This window comes from Pristis pectinata, chromosome 16 (genome assembly GCF_009764475.1).
Source record: "Pristis pectinata isolate sPriPec2 chromosome 16, sPriPec2.1.pri, whole genome shotgun sequence".
NCBI classification, from domain to species: Eukaryota; Metazoa; Chordata; class Chondrichthyes; order Rhinopristiformes; family Pristidae; genus Pristis; species Pristis pectinata.
Window position 1 is genome coordinate 6,687,194 of NC_067420.1, and position 18,823 is coordinate 6,706,016.

At 45.0% G+C, this 18,823-nt stretch overlaps 1 protein-coding gene across 6 annotated transcripts in view; it reads left to right on the forward strand.

The window, feature by feature from the left end:
- The first annotated feature begins 3,663 nt into the window (after window positions 1–3,663).
- LOC127578888 (protein TMEPAI-like) overlaps window positions 3,664–18,823 on the forward strand; it is a 90,450-nt gene continuing 75,290 nt past the window's right edge. For 5 of the 6 annotated variants that reach the window (XM_052031428.1, XM_052031429.1, XM_052031430.1 and 2 more), the window contains exon 1: window positions 3,693–4,105. In XM_052031428.1, coding sequence (XP_051887388.1) covers window positions 4,003–4,105 — 103 coding nt within the window. In that variant the 5' untranslated portion in view covers window positions 3,693–4,002. Of the gene's footprint in view, window positions 4,106–18,823 lie in introns of all 6 variants that reach the window. The other variant, XM_052031433.1, reaches the window with a different exon arrangement.

The following is an 18,823-nucleotide window of genomic DNA, read 5'->3' on the forward strand; positions in this document are numbered from 1 at the left end:
AGGGGACATGCTGAATTTCTTTAGCCTCCTGAGGAAGCAGAGGTGCTGGTAAGCTTTCTTGGCCATGGTGTCTACTGTATGTGGATGGACCAGGACAGGCTATTGGTGATTGGAATAAACCATATGAGAGCTCAATTTTTATTTTAAATCACATCTGCAGCTTGAGCAGAAGGGCCAATTTTGAAAAATTGCTCTTAACTGTGGTACTGCTATGCAGGGGAATACAGCTGTGTTTGCAAAATAGCAAAGTATAACGATGTGAGATAAAACATCTGAGTATGCAGAGTGCTGAGGGGAGATTACTGGTCAGAGCAACAGGAGTATGTCCTGTTCCTTTTCAAACAGTGTGCTTGGATGTTAAGCATCAACCCGAAAAGGAGCAGAGTTTCATATCTTGCCTAAATGATGCACATACAACAGGGCATTGGTTTATTGTGGTCACTTGTACCGAGGTACAGTGAAAAACTTGTCTTGCATACTGTTTGTACAGATCAATTCATTACACAGTGCATTGAGTTAGTACAGAGTGCATTGAGTTAGTACAGGTTAAAAACAATAACAGAGTACAGAGTAAAGTGTCACAGCTACAGGGAAGTGCATTGCAGGTAGACAATAAGGTGCAAGGTCAAACAAGGTAGATTGTGAGGTCAAGGGTCCATCTCATCGTATAACGGAACCCGAACACCATGGGATAGAAGCTGTCCTTGAGCCTGGTGGTATGTGCCCTCAGGCTCCTGTATCTTCTGCCTGATGGGAGAGGAGAGAAGAGAGAATGACCCGGATGGGTGGGGTCTTTGTTTATGGCTGCTTTGTTTATTGATGCTGGCTGCTTCATCAAGGCAGCGAGAGGTATAGACAGAGTCCAAGGAGGGAAGGCTGGTTTCCGTGATGCGCTGGGCTGTGTCCACAACTCTCTGCAGTTTCTTGCGGTCCTGGGCAGAGCAGTTGCCATACCAAGCCATGATACATCCAGATAGGATGCTTTCTATGGTGCATCGATAAAAGTTGGTGAGTGTCAAAGGGGACATGCCAAATTTCTTTAGGCTCCCGAGGAAGTAGGGGCGCTGGTGAATTTTTTTGTCCGTGGCGTCTATGTGGTTGGACCAGGACAGGCTATTGGTGATGTTTACTCCTAGGAACTTGAAGCTCTCAACCCTCTTGACCTCAGCACCATTGATATAGACAGGCAGCACTCAATGGTCAACTCAGACCATGACTGCAAATCCTGGAATACGATGTGAAGCCCCAAATGAGACTTTTGAAAGGAAGATAAGAAATTGGGAAGGGAAACTTTATTTAAAGTGACATTGAATTCAGAAATGAAAAAAAAATGCTGAAAAAGTCTCAGCAGACCAAGCAGCATTCGTGGAGAGGGAACCCGAGATTTCGGGTTCATGTCCTTTCGGAGAACAGAAAGCCGGCTGAGTTTGGAAAGCAAGTTAGGAAAAGTTGAGGGAATTGAAGAGAAAGCGTTAAGCTCAGTTCAGAGAAACAAAAGGCAGAAAAGTCTGCGAATGCTCGGCAGATCAGACAGGTTGTGGTGTCAGGTCGTTGACCTGAAATGTTAACTCTGTTTCCCTCTGTTCTGGAGAATGTTTCCAGCATCCGCAGTACTTTCCTTCTGTAACAATGAACTCAGCTTGTCCTGGTGGACCCCGGCACTCCAGTAAACATGAAGGTCACGTATGTCCTTCCAATCGTGCAAGAAGCCACCGCGCTGGGGCTTGTAAAGGGATATTGACTGTCATGAAGGAAGTGGAGCAAAATCCACCGACAGCTGTCTAATATCCTTTCATGCAACAGGGGCATCTAATGTCGCCGTAAAGTATCAGACTGGAACAGAGCAATGCCTCGGAGAAACTGAGTGAACCTGCCGCTTCAATTCACTTGCGGGAAGTCGTACTGTTTGCATTGGAAAAGGGTGGGTTCGTGTCTGTCTGCCTTTTTTTTTGTTTTCTAATCCACTCCCAGTCGCCGACACACACACCAGGCATTAAGTCCAAGTGCAAATGCAGACAACAATCGCTGAGAAAAACCACAGGCTTCCTTCAGCTGGCTGGCGAAAAGCCCATCTATTGGGCAACCGTGCCCGGCCAGGCACAAAGAACAGACTAAATTCTCCACTCCCACCAACACTCTCTCGCCTCCTGTGGGAAATATCGAATACAGAGAGCGAGGGAAAGACTTTAAATGCACATTATCAGCAATATCTAGATCAGTCGCACCACACTTTCTGCAATAGTTGGAAAAGGATCTAAGGTCACAAAATATCACGTTTACATGATGAGATTTGCACGCAGCTTGCAGATAAGGCTCCTGGGTGTCAGCAGGATAACTTCATATCACGCTTTGTTATTTGCACCGAAGCTTTCATGCTCATTTTTTTTACAGCTTGCATTAATCTTCATACTTCCTATGCTTTTATTTCGAAATTCCATTCTTACTATTGCATTTACGATATTAGTCTGAAGGAAATGGAGGGAGTTCAGACGGATGTGGAGAAAACGGGTGTCTATTCGGTTTGTATCATTTTCGGGTCAAAGTAAGGTTACGCTTTACAAGAGCAGATTGCCTTGTAAAGTCTGTCTGAATACACAGACGTCCCCTCCCCCAGCCACAGCCTTTATTTTGTTTTCATTCGTTACGAGGAATGAGAGGTGTGTGTGTGTGTGTGTATATACGAAGTGCGAGGGAAAATGTAAACGTAATCTGGGTTGCTGCATCCTGTTTGTTCCCCTCATCCACAGCTCTCCAAATTTGTTCTGGAAATATCAAAACGACATTGGCTCAGTTGAATATTTTATTTTGCAAACATTAGCTCCCTTACGCCTCATTTTTAGTTGATTTCCCAAGATAAGGAAGAATGCAGTATTGTAAGCCTGCTTATTTATGTTAACATCAGCACTCAGGCTGCACCAAGAGTTCAATCACTCTGAGAACCTCCATCTGTTTAACATGATTATTATTTCCATTATTTTTGGGAGCTGGATTAATTTATTTCAAGCTGGCTCTGTTGGTAAACCGCCTTGCAGACCAATGAACCTAAAAAAACGCTTAAAGTCCTGTTCATATTCGTACCCTGCATTATTTTGAGCATAAAAGAGGAATTCCAGCAAACTTTCCCCTCCTTGTCCAGTTTCTGCACTCATTTGAAACAAGTGGCACTGCCCCACGTGTGCGCTCCAATTAGCTCCGCCCTTCCTGCCCATTGACCAATTAGAAGGCGGGAGACCAAGCCAGCCTAATTTTCATTGGCTCCTGTCTACGTCAATAATGTCGCGAACGTCAAGTTCGGCCCCTGGCTTCTCCCAGTCCCTTGCGTAAAAGCTTCAAAAACTCCGCCGTCCCGCCTCTTCTCCCTCCCACGATTGGCCAGCTCTCTCCGGCGCTTCCAATGGCAGCGCGCCTCTGTGGCCGCTGCGAACTTTTCATTGGGCGAGACCCACGCCAATCACCAGGAGGGGGCCGGACGAAGAAGTTGGCCGGTCGCGCCCTGTCTAGCTGGTGACGTCATAGAGGCGAACTCGAACTTCTTGAGCTCCCGCCCCCGTCGACTTTCCCGGGTCTCCCATTGGTCGCCGCGCGCCGGCAGGCGGCGAGGCGATTGGCCCGGCGCGCGGTCCATCGGGCGGGCGGAGGCGGGGCTGAGCCCTGGGACTGGTTGAGTGACAGCGGCTGAGGTTTGGTTGCGGCGCTACTTGTATCCGAGTGAGAAGCAGCCAGACACAAAGTAGCACTTGGTGTTTCCGGAGCCGGGCTAGGCAGAGACTGAGTAACGGGGACCGGACCGGACAGGACTAGCACTCCCTGACTATGCTCTCTCACAACTGAGACGGACTCAGCTGCCCTCCCTGTTCCAGGGGCCAGCCTGAAGCTCTCAGCCCAGCCAAGGCTCCTCTCTGTATCTCTCTTTCTCCCTGTGTGTCTCTCCCGAGGCCGCCTGGCTGCCTTTATTTAATTTTATTTATTTTCCCCCCCTCTTTTCCCCCCCTCAAATATTAAATGTACAACTTGATGGGTCTGAACAGCACAGCCGCAACGAATCAGCCCAATGTTTCCTGCACATGCAACTGTAAACGCTCTTTGTTCCAGAGTATGGAGATTAGTAAGTACTCGAAACATCTTATTTATATAGTTTTAATTAAATGCGGCATTGTTTGGGGAGGGAGGGGGTGATCCTGATTGTTGACACTTGCAACTAATATAAAGAGACTCCTTTTAATAAATAAAAGGGGGGGGTGATTAGAGTGGAGGGGGGGGGGTGGGCTGTCTGTCTGTCTGGCTGCCTGTCTGGCAGTATTGTTAGTGAAGACGGCGTCTCAGCCTCGACTGCCTGGAGTTTTTTTTCGCTCCTGTCAGAGTTTGTGCTTTTTCCACCCACCCCCCCTCAAAAAAAAGAAAAAATTCCCTTCCTCTCATGTTTGAAGTGCTTCCTCTCTGTAGTAATATTCTATCATTTTGTGTCGCTCTTTTACTTTTTGATGGTTCTGGAAGCTCTTTCCCCCCCCCCCCCCCGTGTGTTTCTGGTTTTATTTTCTCCCCCCCCCCCCCCCGCCACCCGCTCCTTGGCCAAGTTCGAGGCCACGACACCCGGACTGTAACGAAGGCGTCCGCTCGCCCCAACCACCCGACACATTTTTTTTCTCTATTAACGCAGCTTTGAGACACTTTCAGTTTTCCTTAATTAAAAAAAAAGCAGTTATTACGAAACCGTTGAAGCAGCCAGATCCTGGGCAAGTGTGTGCGGTTTCGTTTAAGGTTGGCCTCCACCCTCTGCCAGTTTTTTGTTGTTGTCCGTTTCTCTCCCCACCACCCCTTTTCGGATCTGTGAATGTTTGGTCTCGGTCTGTACCTGACTGAGACGGGTTGGTCTAGTCAAACCCAGCGTATCTTCAGATGACCTTGTCATGCAGTGTATTTAAACGCACTAAGCATTCTTTGTGTCACATTTTTATGGCATTTCTCACAATTCGATACCAAAAGAGTAAAAGAATTGGAAGGGGAAAAAACCTTCAGCCTTTTCTACGCATTATAGTATGTTATTTATGATTTGTTAAAAGAAGTGAGTCATTCTTTTAAGATCTAGTTCTCCTGTAGGATGTTTTACTACTCCCTGGCTTTCTATAAAATACAATTCATTTATTGCTTTGAGTAAAAATGTTCCACACTTTGAGTAAATAGCATTGTACTGTGATCAGACATGATGTTCAGGGGTTTATTTTCCAGAACAAGGAACATTTTTTAAACAATTTTAGCAGTATTGGAAAAATTATGTAAGTTGAAAGAAGTTGATTGTTTCAACTGTGTTTATTTTAAGCTTGGGGATAATAACTGATAAGTAAGAGCAGGTAGTTAAAACAAAAGCATTCTGTCTATAACTTTTGAAGTGTTCACTGCTTCACTCATTTGGAATGGTGGTTAACTGAAGCAGTCTGTGCTCTCTCCACACCCTTGTTGGATATTAAGAGTTCACCCAACCCTGCAGAGGTGGGTGCATATATTTGGATCCCTGTCATTACACACTGCCAGTCTGTGTAGATCAGCTGCTGCTCTGTGACTTTTATGCAATTTGTGTTTTCTGTGATGTAAGGAACTGTCTGGTTTGCTTGCTGCTTGACTGATTACTGATGGTGCAGGCTCGTCGGGTTTCAGGGGAACAGTTTACAGTTGAGTCTGGCAAGAGTTTATATAAATAATTTTCTCAAAGCAGTGTCACTGTGTGCTCAGCATTACTTAACATTTACTGTCAGACCACAGATCCTGATTCGAATGCATCATCTTTTGCCATCTGCCAAGATTTCTCAAATCAAGGTCCCACTGTCAGACTTCAGATGTTCCTGTGAGGGCTGAAGATTAAGATATCTTGTGCATTTCTCTCTCCACTTAAAATGCCATTCTGATGCATTATTTTTCAATGTGGACTCTTAATTCTTCTTGTCAATCATTAAGAAACATTTAAACATCAGCCTTGTACCAGCTTTTAATTTCCCTTGTGCTCCTATTATGATCTGTTGTCGGACGTTTGTTTACAGGCTACACAAAATGCAAGATACGGCTAATAAAATCGTAGAAATTTACAGAACGGCCATGAATTAATTTGTTCAGTGCTCCGTAGACAGCCCAGGTTGCTGAGTCTAGACAGTGGGATTAAAATTGGGGTGCACTTGTGTGGTGTCTCGGTCTGACAGGTTTTGATTGTTCTGTCAGATTGAGGTTTGTGGGGAGGATCTGTCATTCGGCTACAGTTTTTGTTATTTAAATACCAGTATGTCGCATTTCCTTCCACGCTACTGACTTTCTGCAGTCAAATACACTTCAGATGCTGACATTCTAATCAACATTACAACCAAGTGTGGAGGCTGAGAGGTTGGTTGGATTCCAGTCAGTAGTTTGTGTACCTGCTTAGTTTATTCTCAAGTGCTTTCTTCATGTTCCTGGTGGGGTGGGTTTGGGGGTGGTGGGGAGGGGGCAACGAACTCAACTTATAATTGACCACTGAGTTATGAGCCGGCATTAAGTATTCTTGGTGCGAGGGAGCCTCTTTTGAATGTTTCTAATTATAGTTTTTCTGTTGTCCTTTTATGAGAATATTTTGTTTTGTTTCGAGCACTATTTCCAAAGCAGCAGACAGTTCCTTTTAGAAAGACTGATTGTGGTTTGCCAAGGCAGGCACCTACGAAAAATCAACCATTTTATTCTAAATGCAACCTGATTCAGAGTTGCAAAAATGAGAAGCAAAGCCTGACAAAATTTAATTAGGCGGTTAAACTTGGTATAACTGTGTAGTTTCCTGATCTACCTCCTAGCTTCTGTGCTGCCTCTTCTCTCTCATCAGACCTCAGGACATAATCTAGATGTGCGAGGTCTCTGTCTACCTATCCCACCGCCACCCTGGTCCAATCAGATCTCAGCTCTAACTAGATGTGACTGCACATCACGCAGCTCATTCGCGCCTTGTCCCAAGTAGTAATGTTTGCAGTGAGTGTCTGCAGCAGTGGAGGATACTGTGACTGTGTCTCGTTCTTGTGTAGAAGCTTAAGCATTCTGTAGCCTTGAAGATTGGCAGTGATCACTGGGTGGTGCCATCCTTGCCAGGCAACAGGAGGCTAGCATTCCACTATCAAATCCCAATCAGAATCATTCCTGGGATGTGGCTCATTGGATCAAAACCACGTTTGGAAACAGGAGCGTATGCTGATTCCATTCCTTCCCCGTTTCTTCCCTCTTGGCTCCTTGTCCCAGTGTACAGTACCAGTGAGATGGCAACCTTTCTGCAACCATTCAGTTATTGACTATGGGCCTTAATATTAAGTGGAATCTATACATGCAACCTCTGCACGGTGGGCTAGGTAACAGGAAAGAGAAGGCCTTAAAACTGTCTGTCTCTTTTTGTTTCACAACCTTTTGTCTGCACCATTAGTCTGGGGAAATGGGAATGCTGTGAATTCCTGCTGTATCCTTTCATAAGACCTTTGTTGACCTTTTATTCCCAAGAAGTATCAGTCGTTCCCAGGACTAACTTTGTTTTGCTGGTGACAGTTGTTCTCGCCTCATTTCAGGGTGTGTGTCTTATGTCAGATTTGCCTGCTACTTGGTCAAGTGTCTGTGCCGTTTTAGTGTTTCTTGTAGCACCTGGTATAATAACAAATGAAAATTCTTTTGCGCTTTGTATATGTCGGTTGTTTGAAGGAACTATCGGATTAGTCCCAATTCCGTGCTCTTTCCCTTTCAAGTTTGTATCATATTTCTTTATCAAACTTCTGAATTTTCTGATTCAAAGCAGTGCATTGCAGAGCACTCGTTTTTGTTTATAAAATAAAATTTTGTCCTCTTCTCATTTTGCAATTATCTTAAATTTGAACTCTGGTTACTAACACTGCTGTCACTGGAAGTAGTTTCTCTATCAAGAACCTTTTCGTAAGGTTGAGTGAGAATGAGAGAGCAGGATGTGGGGAGGAAGCTGGAGCAAGGTGGGAGAAGACGGGTGAGGGACAGGGTAGAAGGAAAAAGACCAGACACAGCAGAGAGGTCACCTGTCTGGTGAGATCAGAAATCTGGAGCAATTGTGTGCTGGGGTCACCTTCTGCCTCTTCACCTTGGACTCCCAGTTGTGCAAGGAATACACAGATTGTGTGATGACATCGGGGTACATTAGGGAGATCAGACGTGGTACCGTGGTCAGTGTAGCCCTCCGTCCGGGTCATGCTAGCACTAACTGAATAAGGAAGGAACGAACATATATATTTAGCACCTTGTTGAACGCAAGAATTTTTAGGATAGTTCTGCAAAGTACTTTGCCCTGAGGTACTTAAATGAACACGGTTGTAATTTTTCCGTAAAACGAAGTCCCACAAGCAACAATGGGATAAGTGTGCTTTAAAGTTGTTCTTCCTGGTAGTGGTTCAGAGGATTGTTGATCTGGGCACCAGGAGAACTTGCTGCTTTTCTTTGGATAATGCCATGGGGTCTTTTAACATTGACTTAAGCGGTCAAGGCCAGTGCTTGGCAGCACTCATGGAAGGTCTGACAGCTGAACTCACCGTGTTGCATTGAAGCTTCAGTTTGGGTTACGTGCTGAAACACCTTTTGTAGCTTGAAGCTACAACCTTTTGAAAATGGGAGTGCCGTACTACCTTTTAAGTGTCTCATTGTTCAAATCCACAACCAATGCTTGTGTAACTGCAGTCTCAGCTAAAGTGCATAGCATCTGTTGGCATGGGGACTAACAAGTTGGATATTGCACAGCTGTATGTGGAGTAGATCTATCTGCACTATCCTTTGCGCTAGTTATAAATTACTCTCTCATTCTACAGCAGCAGCTTGCTGATAAGTACAGATTTAGTGCTGAATTATTGGTTATTGTGTGCAGGGATTGCCACAGGACTCTGCCGCACAGTGCAGGTAGTTGGTTGCTGTCTCATAAGTGAGTATGTAATCGGGCATTGTACCCCTCTGCTGGGGGATGCCGCTATGCTGATCTACTGCTCACTACTCTAGATAAGATGAGATATCTTTGAGTCACGTGTACATCGAAACACCTAGTGAAATACATCTTTTGCGTAGAGCATTCTGGGGGCAGCCTGCAAGTGTCGCCACACTTCCAGCGCCAACATAGCATGCCCACAACTTCCTAACCTGTATGTATTTGGAATGTGGGAGGAAACTGGAGCACCCAGAGGAAACCCATGCAGACACAGGGAGAACGTACAAATTCCTTACAGACAGTGGCTGGAATTGAACCCAGTTCACTGGCACTCTAAAGCTTTACGCTAACTGCTACACTACCGTGCCTGCCCACACTATGTAGATGTAAAGCGAAGGTCATTTGGCAAAGTGGGGAACCTCTCAGTTTTGATGTGCAACTTTTGGGGTCACATCTGTAATGGGTATTTGGCTAGAGTGCAGGCTCCCAAAGTGCAGGTATTCGTGGAGACATCTCTCCTGCAACTTCCTGCTGTTAGTGCCATTTTGCACAAAGAGGAAGCCTCCCATGTGCCTTTCTTCAGCCTCTCCAGGGTCCTATGCCCTCTTCCTCTCCCAGAGCAATCTGCCACCTTCTTTGTAAGAGGCACTCATCCCTTGGCAGCAATCCCCAGGACCTGGAAGAGTGCTGGTTGTATTGTTACAAGGGCTAATTTGTAACATCAGAGCTGTGAGGAAAGGTGTTACCAATGTGGGAAATTCGATGTCTGACACCTGCTTTTCCTGTTACAGAGCAACTCTACATGAGGGAGCTCTTGGGATTGTTTTGAAAATGTTGCTAGTGAAATTCATACCATCTTCTGAGGCTTTTTTTGAATATTTTGTGCTTAAAGAGATTCCTGACACAATATTAATGCTGGAAAAAATCAGAAGAATTTATAGGTCATTATTCCAGCCTGTGTCTATAATCTACAGCCTTGCACAGTCACCAGACTCCTCTAATTCTGTCCTCTTTTTGCATTTGTTCATTGCCTTGTCATTGAGCACTGTGCATTCAGCTGCCCAGGCCCTATGCTCTGGAAATCCCTCTGTTTCACTTCCTTTATTGATGCTGTTTAGTCTTTGCCTCCAATCAAACATTTGGTCATCAGCCCTGATGCATTCCGGTGTAGCTTGGTGTCAAGCTCTGTTCAATAATACTCCTGTGAAGCTGCCATATAAATGGGATTAAAGGTTACTGAAGGTTTAGGACAAATAGCAGTGGTAACATCTTGTGAATGCAGCATCCTAGTTAGTGATTGGGTACAGTGACTGAGAATGAAGTAGGACAACTGCTGCTGTGGATAGGGAACATACAGCTGTGAACCTGATTGGGCTGAAAATCCTCTGCAAAATATGGTTCACCCTATAAGGTTGTTTAACAACACCACTCACTCTGGGATATGTGACGTTACCTTAAATAACACATGCCTGATTTGGTGAAGAGCAAGGCCTGGTAGAGGTGTGGGGTGAACTCCAGCTTCACCGATGCTGTTTTCAATAATTGGATTGATCAGAAAGTTCCCAGTCTCGAATATCAGGAACAAAGTTGCAAATACACAGGACGAGAAAGGTTGGTTATTGTTAATTGTGGCCCACTGCAATAGTTTGAGCATTTCCTAGTGTAATCTTGAGGTGTATACACCAAGAGCTCCTGATTCCAGCTCTGGTCTACCTCAAGTTAGTTGATCTCAGCCAGGATATAATTTTGGGGTTGTATTTCCTCTCGGAGGAAGGGCCCATTGCCCACTACCTTCTGTAGCCGTTTGGATAGAAGGTGTAAGAGAGGCCTTGGTATACATCCTGGTTCACCAACAACATGCACCCTTTGAGCTCTGTGGCCCATTCCTAGGGGCACATAACAAGATGCACATTAGTTGCTGCTGGAAGACCATCTGCTTGGTGCAAGCAGTCCAGAGACCTATCAGCTTCCAGAAGACAGAACCATCTAAAACCAAGTGTTACCAACCAGCACACTGGTCAAGGACTGTGTGCTCTGGAGTGCACTCCAGCAAGGAGTGACTTGGGGTCGGACTTTTGGGGGAAATGTCCCATGTTGCCCACCTCCTTTTTCCCCCCCCCCACCCCACCCCCAAATGTTTACCCTACTTTGTTCACTGCAAAAGGACAACCAGTGTGCTGTTCTCTTAAATAACCTGCTCAGCACACAACAGCATGGCTCAAAGGTACAGTACCAGGTTAAATCCTGTCCTCCAGTGCTATCTATGTAGTCTGCACGTTCTCCCTGTGACTGCATTGGTTTCCTATGGGTGCTCCTATTTCTTCCCACATCCCTAAGGTGAGTGGGTTGGTAGGGTAATTGGCTACTGTAAATCACCCCTAGTGAGTGGTAGAGTATGGGGGTAGTTGATGGGGAATGTGGGGAGATTGTAATGGTATCAGTGTAAATGGGTGCTTGGTTAGTGGGGTTCGATGGGCTCAAAGGCTTGTTTCCATGCCATATAATTCTGTGCCTCCGTGGTAATGGTGTTGAAATGTATTGACTGTAAATGTGTAAAATTTTTTTCTTGTATGAGTTATGCAAGTACACACAACTTCTCCTGCAAAATGTTGTCATTTAACACATATCATGGAAAGGAGGAATGCTCCAGGGAGGTCTGCTGCATTGTTTGCTGGTGGATACGATGTTGGGACCGGGTTGGAATTGGAGGGTTGCCTTCCCAACTCAAATAGTCTTCTGACGTCTCTTGTCCGCGTCTCATATTGAGCATGGTTGCTGAGGTGAGGAGGGGACCATAGCCCCTAAGAGTTGGCCCCTTTGTGGAAGGGAAGGAGCTAACGTTTTGACTCCATTCCTTCCTCCCTCACTGTGGGAGGGTGAAGTAGAAAATGTGCAGTGAGCTCCAGCACTCTCGTTTTCCCCCTTTGCAATGAGAATCATTCTTTGGCAGGAACACCAATTGGGCTTGTGCGATGCAAGGGATGAGGAGAGTTGTGGCAAGTTCGTGCATCTCTAATGTTTACCATGAGATACCAAGAGACTTGGGGTCTTGTGCTTTTGGTCTGAATGATCAGCTGCTTATGAGAGACATCTGCAAAAAAAAAAACCTATTTGCATATATATTTTTAAACCCTTAATTGTTTCATTTGTAAGGGAAGTTGATCCCTAATGAATGATGGATTTTTTGAGACAGGGTATGAATTATTTTAATTAAGACAAATGTAGATTTTTTTTTCTGCATGAAGTAGTTGTGCTGATTTTTTTTTTCCCACTTTCACAGCCCAATATCTATTAAGTGGTGATGGTTTAGAATACATTTCTGTGAGAGTACACGGGTTGTAATAGACTGGCACATTTGTGGTCTGAAAGGAACTGTTCCTGTGCCCGTTCATTCCCTATACAGAGGTCCTGTCCAGGTCGATGAAATCAGTATTCCCCACGAGACTCTCTGTTTATCTTGCTGTCTGTCTGCTTCTGATCTCATTTCTGTCTTTTTTTTAATCCAAGGTTCTTTGTATTTGCTTTCCCCCATCATTTTTCCATTGCTATTGTTCTATTTGAATACAATTCCTCTCCTGGCTCGCCTGCGTCTCTGGCTCCCTCGCTTCTGTTCTTGTTCTCATTTATGTAAATCATCATATGTTGCTGGTTTGGCTGATGTTACCTGCACCTTTTAATTCAGTTGCCTGCACTAATTAAGGACTGAAGCTTTCACTTTCTAACTGTTGATGAGTCTTGGGGGAATCTGTACCGTTAAGAAGACTCTTTTAAAAGGGCTTGACCTGTCTGAACCACACAGCTCTTTAGTTGCCAGAATAATCCTAGAGAGGGGAGGGGAAGAGGGGAGTGATGTTGAAAGAAGGATTAAATTGATTTGCTGTGTCTGACAGCATGTACATCACGAGTGGTGCTCTTTGCTGCTAAACAGATTTGTATTGCTTTTTAATAAACCAGTTTAGTTATTGGAGGCAGCTTCAAACTTTTGTTTTCAGAGGTGAATCCTACTGCATCCCCTACACCAACGGCATCCATCCAGTACCGTTTACCACGGGTCACGTGGCAAATTGGGAATCCAGATGCTGACTAGTTGGACTTCTAATTAGTATATTTAAAAATGAGTAATCGGCATGCACATCGGACCCAATTTCATGGACAACGTTGCTGTCTTCTATTGTCTATTTGCAAGTTGATGAGTATCTGCCTGATTTTGGGGGGGGGGGGGGGGGGTGGAACCAGAGACGTTGCAGGAAAAGTGAGTCCATATCCTTTTAGTGCCTGGTCCATTTCAATCCCTTGTTCCCTTTGCGGTTAGTTCCAGTTACCGGAAGATGTTGGGAATGTAGTTTGGAGGAGATGGGCTGTGCTCGGAGAACTGGCCTGCGTGCACGGCCAAGGTGGAACTTAAGCTGGAAATGTGGGGTGGCAGGAAGTACAGGGTTATCAGGCGCAAGGTGGTGTGGGTGTTACACATACCATGTGGCTGCACCATTGTTGTCACCCATGCCATCTTCCATGCCGAATGGATGTTGGATATTGGGAATGTAATTACAAAATTCCAGAGAAAATGAGGAGGATGTACTTGCGTCCCTTTGTGTGTGGTTGCACAAAGCTGTGCATTGAGCTTGAGTACATGAGCACCAAATGTCACTGCCTGTTGAGGTTTTACCCATCCCAATGTTGTGAATGGTGGGCCTGGCCATGTTGCCATGGGACATTCCATTCAGTTGGGCCATGCTGCACCAACGGTCCCTTGCAGGAATTCTTCCGGAGAAAAACACCACAAATCAGCCAGGCAGTGGTCCACGTGGAATGTCCTGGGATGATTCCCTGAGCAAACAGTGCTGGAGCTGCGAGATGTAGAACACGACAGTGGCTGGAAACACCCGGCAGATCAGGCTGCATCTGTAGAGAGAGAAAAATACCTGTTACAGGTGGATGCATCAGAGATTGCCAGTTCTGACATAAACTGGAAAGGCTGGTTATCTGAAATGGTTGAATTCCATATTGAGCCTTGAGGGTTGCAGTGTTCCTAGACCAAAGACGAAGTGCAGATTTCCAACATCTGCAATTCCTTTAACTTTCAATGCAAATCCATTCTATATATTTACATATATGATGAATGAAGTATATTTTTGATTTTAAAATGTGATCTCATTAGCCATTTTCACACTGCTATCTCAGATCTAAGGTTTTTGAATTTGTTAGTGAAAGCAAATGGGTGCTTTTTCATTGTGTGTGTGTGTGTGTGTGTATTCTGATTAATTGTAGATGTTAATTAGATAGATAACTGCACTTCCGCTGTATCTAGGTTGTGTGTAACTAAAATTAGATGGTGTGGTTATAATGGCCACACCCATTACTGGTCACCAGTTTCTACCCCCAGTTGCAAGACTGGGGGTGTGAAAGTTCAGTGCTGTGCACATTTGAAATATAGAACTGGAAACAACAACAACACAATACCACAGACTGCCCTTGAACTCTGAGGAAGAGGTACTGTGCTTCATTAGTGTTGGTCAGTACAGCGCTGTGGATGGTGGTGATGAGTGAACCAATGTCGAGGAGAAGCAACCCCCAGACCTCCAACTACAGTAGCTCAGCATGGATTTAGTTGCCTGATTCTTAAATCCCTCTGTACAAGTAATAGTGGGAATAATTACAGATACTGAATTGTCCCTCCCCGTGTCTGTAACCTCTCCCAGCCATCTGCTCTCGGATCACTGCACTTCCAGTCCTGGGCTCTGGTTTCCATCACTGCTGGTCCTTGAAGGTCTGGAAAACCCTCCGTTTAGGGAGAAAACTTGCCTCTACCCTTTTAGTCACCTGTCCTGATATCTGCTCAAGTAAGTTTCTGCTGATAAAACTCCAGTGGACTGCTTTGGGATACTTCACTTTGTAAATGCAGGTTCTTATATGGGCATGTATGAATTTTTTCCACTCCAAAACAATAATATTGGTGCAATGTGCTTTATGCCTTATCTATATTACAATATCAGGCCTCTACTTGACTGTCTGCTCCTCTCCACTCCCATCATGGGGCTTCTGTCCCCCATCTCTGGAGTCCCTGGCCATCAGCCCACCCAGTCCCAGACCCCAGTCTTGGCTGTGTCTACAGTAGAACCCAATCACATAAACTGGATTGGAGCAATGCACTGCAGTGCAGCAAGGGATGTGTACTGAAGAAGAATGCTGGTTACGAAGGTGAAACGCTCCACAGACATGATGAACAGTTTGTAAAATGTATACCAAGTTTAGGCTGTTTTTTTGCCCCCATACCTAAACGCTGACTGACTTTTGCAAATTACTGCAATTAATATAAATATTACTTTTCTGCAATTTTGTCTGCCTTGTCTGCAATTTAGCTGTAATTTTGTGTTTTTGACTTTCATCCCGAAGTCTAGGTCGGGACTATAATATGCTATGTGAGCCCAGTAATGCCAGAGAGTGTTAGCACTGTGGCTGGAAGAGTAAGGGCTGTGTAATTCTGTCATCAGAGAGTTATCCTATCTGTACTGGGTGAGCAGTCATGCCCTGATTAAACTGTCTGCAAGCAGCAGCACAATGTGAGGAGACAGCTGCCTTCTCCCTTGGTCAGATCCTTTATGCATCAGCTGATTCTTTTGTGCGGTGGTTGTAATTTTCTCTCTCCCTCTCTCACAAGCGCAGCCTGTGTGGTGGATGTGGTGCGTCCTGTCTGGGTTTTAAGCAAACTGTATAGTCTGCCAGGGTGAACTTGGCCAGCTGTCTTGTAAGCTTCCATGAGGCAGTTTAAAACAGTAATGTTTAAAACAAAAATCACGAGGTTGAAGATGTCAGAAGATAATTCCTCCTGTCCTGATGGAGAAATAGTGAAGGTTTTCCTGTGCCAGAAGCGTTTACTTATTCTCAGTCTGATCTTTCCAGCAACCCCAACCACTCTTTCCCCCCCCCCCCCACACTTTGGTTACGCGCACACACGCACACACACACGCACACGCACACACTCTGTGCCAGTTTGCAGTAAGCTCCTCATTTGTGGCTTAGCTCCATCTTTGCTTTTGTAACCCTTGGATTTCTGTTTGGCAATGACATTTATCAGTGGGTTTCGAAATGTTAAATTCCTCCCAGACTCGGCAGCACTGAGGTAGAAGTCCCAGGTCTAAGTTGCCCTTCTTGTGAAGGAGTGTCCATTTCTAAGATAAGAAATAAGATAAGATATTTATTTATTAGTCACATGTACATCGAAACACAGTGAAATATGTCTTTTTGCATTGCTGAGAATGTGCTGGGGGCAGCCGCAAGTGTTGCCACTCTTCCGGTGCCAACATAGCATGCCCACAGCTCCTAACCTGTACGTCTTTGGAATGTGGGAGGAAACCGGAGCACCCAGAGGAAACCCACACAGACACAGGGAGAACGTACAAACTCCTTACAGGCAGCAGCAGGAATTGAACCCAGGTAGCTGGTGCTCTAACAGTATTACGCTAACAGCTATGCTACCATGCTGCCTGACTATCCTGTCAAACTGCCCTTGTAGGAGCAGCGTGTGAGCTCACCACCACTGTATAGAAAAGGAGGTGTGCATTGTGTGAGCTACACTTAAGAAATTCCATCTCAACAAGAGGAACCACCACCACCACCAGAATCATCTATGTTATTTAGAGTTGCTTCTTTGGTTTCAGGCTTACTTGGATGAAATAGAAGGGGTGTTCACTGCACTGAATAATTGCGAGCTCCTCCTTGTTTTGCCCTCTCCGATAGAAAAATTACAGCTCACCCAGGCTGCTATAGGAAGCAAGGGAGGAGATCGCTGGGGCCAAGGCAGAGATAGTTAAATCTTTTCTGGCCTTGGGTGAGGTGCCACATGACTGGAAGATAACAAATGTGGTATCCTTTATTGAAGAAGGGCAGCAGGGGTATGCCAGCTAACTTGTAGGCCCGTTTGTCTAAAGTCAGTGGTTGGGAAATTATTGTTTGTTTTTACAAAAAAAAATTGAGTGATAGGTTAATCTACACTTGGAAAGGCAGGTATTGATCATGGATTTGTTGGTGGGGGAATCCTGTGACTAAATATACTGATGAGGGTAGTGCAGTTGATGTGGTTTACAGGGATTTCAGTAAGGGCTCTGAGAAGGTCCCACTCAGAAGGTTGGTCCAAAAGGTTAGAGTCCGTGGGACCCAAGGCAAGTTGGCAAATTGGATCCAAAATTGGCTTGGTAATGGGAAACGGATGGTGAAGGTGGAGCGTTGCTTTTGTGATTGGAAGCCTATGACTAGCAGTGCACCACAGGGATCAGTACTGTACGTTATATACGTTAACAACTTGGATGTGAATGGAGGAAGTATGATTAGTAAGTTTGGGAATGGCACACAAATCTGTGGTGTTGTTGACTGTGACGAGGATAATCTTAGGATACAAAATGATATCACTGGAAAATTAGGCAGGCTGGTGGCAGATGGAATTTAATCCTGATGAGTATGGAGTGATAACTTCTGGAGATGTAAAGGGTAAGATATAACCCATGGATGGTTGGTCAAAAGAGCATTGAGGAACAAATGGATCTTGGCGTAGGAAGTCCACAGATCCTTGAAGGTGGCAGCACAGGTAGGTAGCATGGTGAAGAAGGCAGAGGGGATGCTTGTCTTCATAAGTAGGGGCAAAGAGTATCATAGCGGTGAGGTCTTGGTACAACTTTATGAAACATTGACCACAGCTGGAATATTGTCTGCAATCCCAATCACTGCACTATGGGAATAATGTGCTTGCACTGAAGAGAGCACAGAAGAGATTTGCCAAGATGTTGCCTGGGATGGAATACATAGCATAGGATACAGCACAGGAAGAGGCCATTTGGCCCACCATGTCTGTGCCAACTGTGATGCTAATCTAACTAATCCTATCTGCCTGCACTTGGTCTGTATCCCTCTATTCCCTGCTTGGTCACAGATCTCCAGTCAAAACAACATTCATCCACCACTACACTCTTCTCTGACCAAGCCAATTTTGTATCCAATTTACCAACTTTCTTTAGAACCCATGTGACTTAATCTTCTGGATGAGCCTACCATGAGGAACCTTGTCAAATATTTTACTAAAGTCCATGTAGACAACATCCACTGCCCACCCTCATCAATCATCTACATCACCTCCAGAAACTCAAATCAAATTTGAGGGAGAGGACCTCCCCCACACAAGGCCATGCTGCCTATTCCTACCAAGTCCATGCTTTTCTAAATGTGAGTAAATCCTATCCCTAAGAAGCTTCAACAATAACTTCTGTACCACTGATGTAAGGCTCACTGGTCTATAATTTCCAACTTTATCCCTGTCTTGTATAAAAGAACAAATGGGCTATTCTGCAGTCTTCCAGGACCTCTCCTATAGCTAATGAGGATACAGAGATCTCTATCAAGGCCCCAGCAGTCTCCTTCCTTGCCTATCTCATTTTCTTGGGATTGATTCCATCAGGCCATGGGGACTCATCCACCTTTTTTTTCCAAGACACTCAACACTACCTCCTCCATGAGATCAAAAGCCCTAGGTATCAGCGTACCCCACCATGATATCATCATTATCATCCATGTCCTCCTTAGTGAATACTGATGCTAAGTACTCATTTAGTACCTCACCCACTTCCTCTGGCTCCACGCACAAATTCCCTCCTTTGCCCTTGAGTGGACCTACTCTTTTCTTAACTACACTCTTCCTCCAGGAGATTCTCCTTGATCCTACTTGCCAAGGATACTTGCCCTTTTTAGCTGCCTCAATTTCTTGTTTAAAAATCTTTCCTGCTTCCTATATACTACAAAGAGCCTTGTCCAATCTCAGCTTCCTTTTCCTTTTTGACTAAACTTTGCAATATCTCTTGCAAAAAAAAACTGCCGGAAGAGCTCAGTAGGTCCCGTGGAGAGAAATGGACAGTC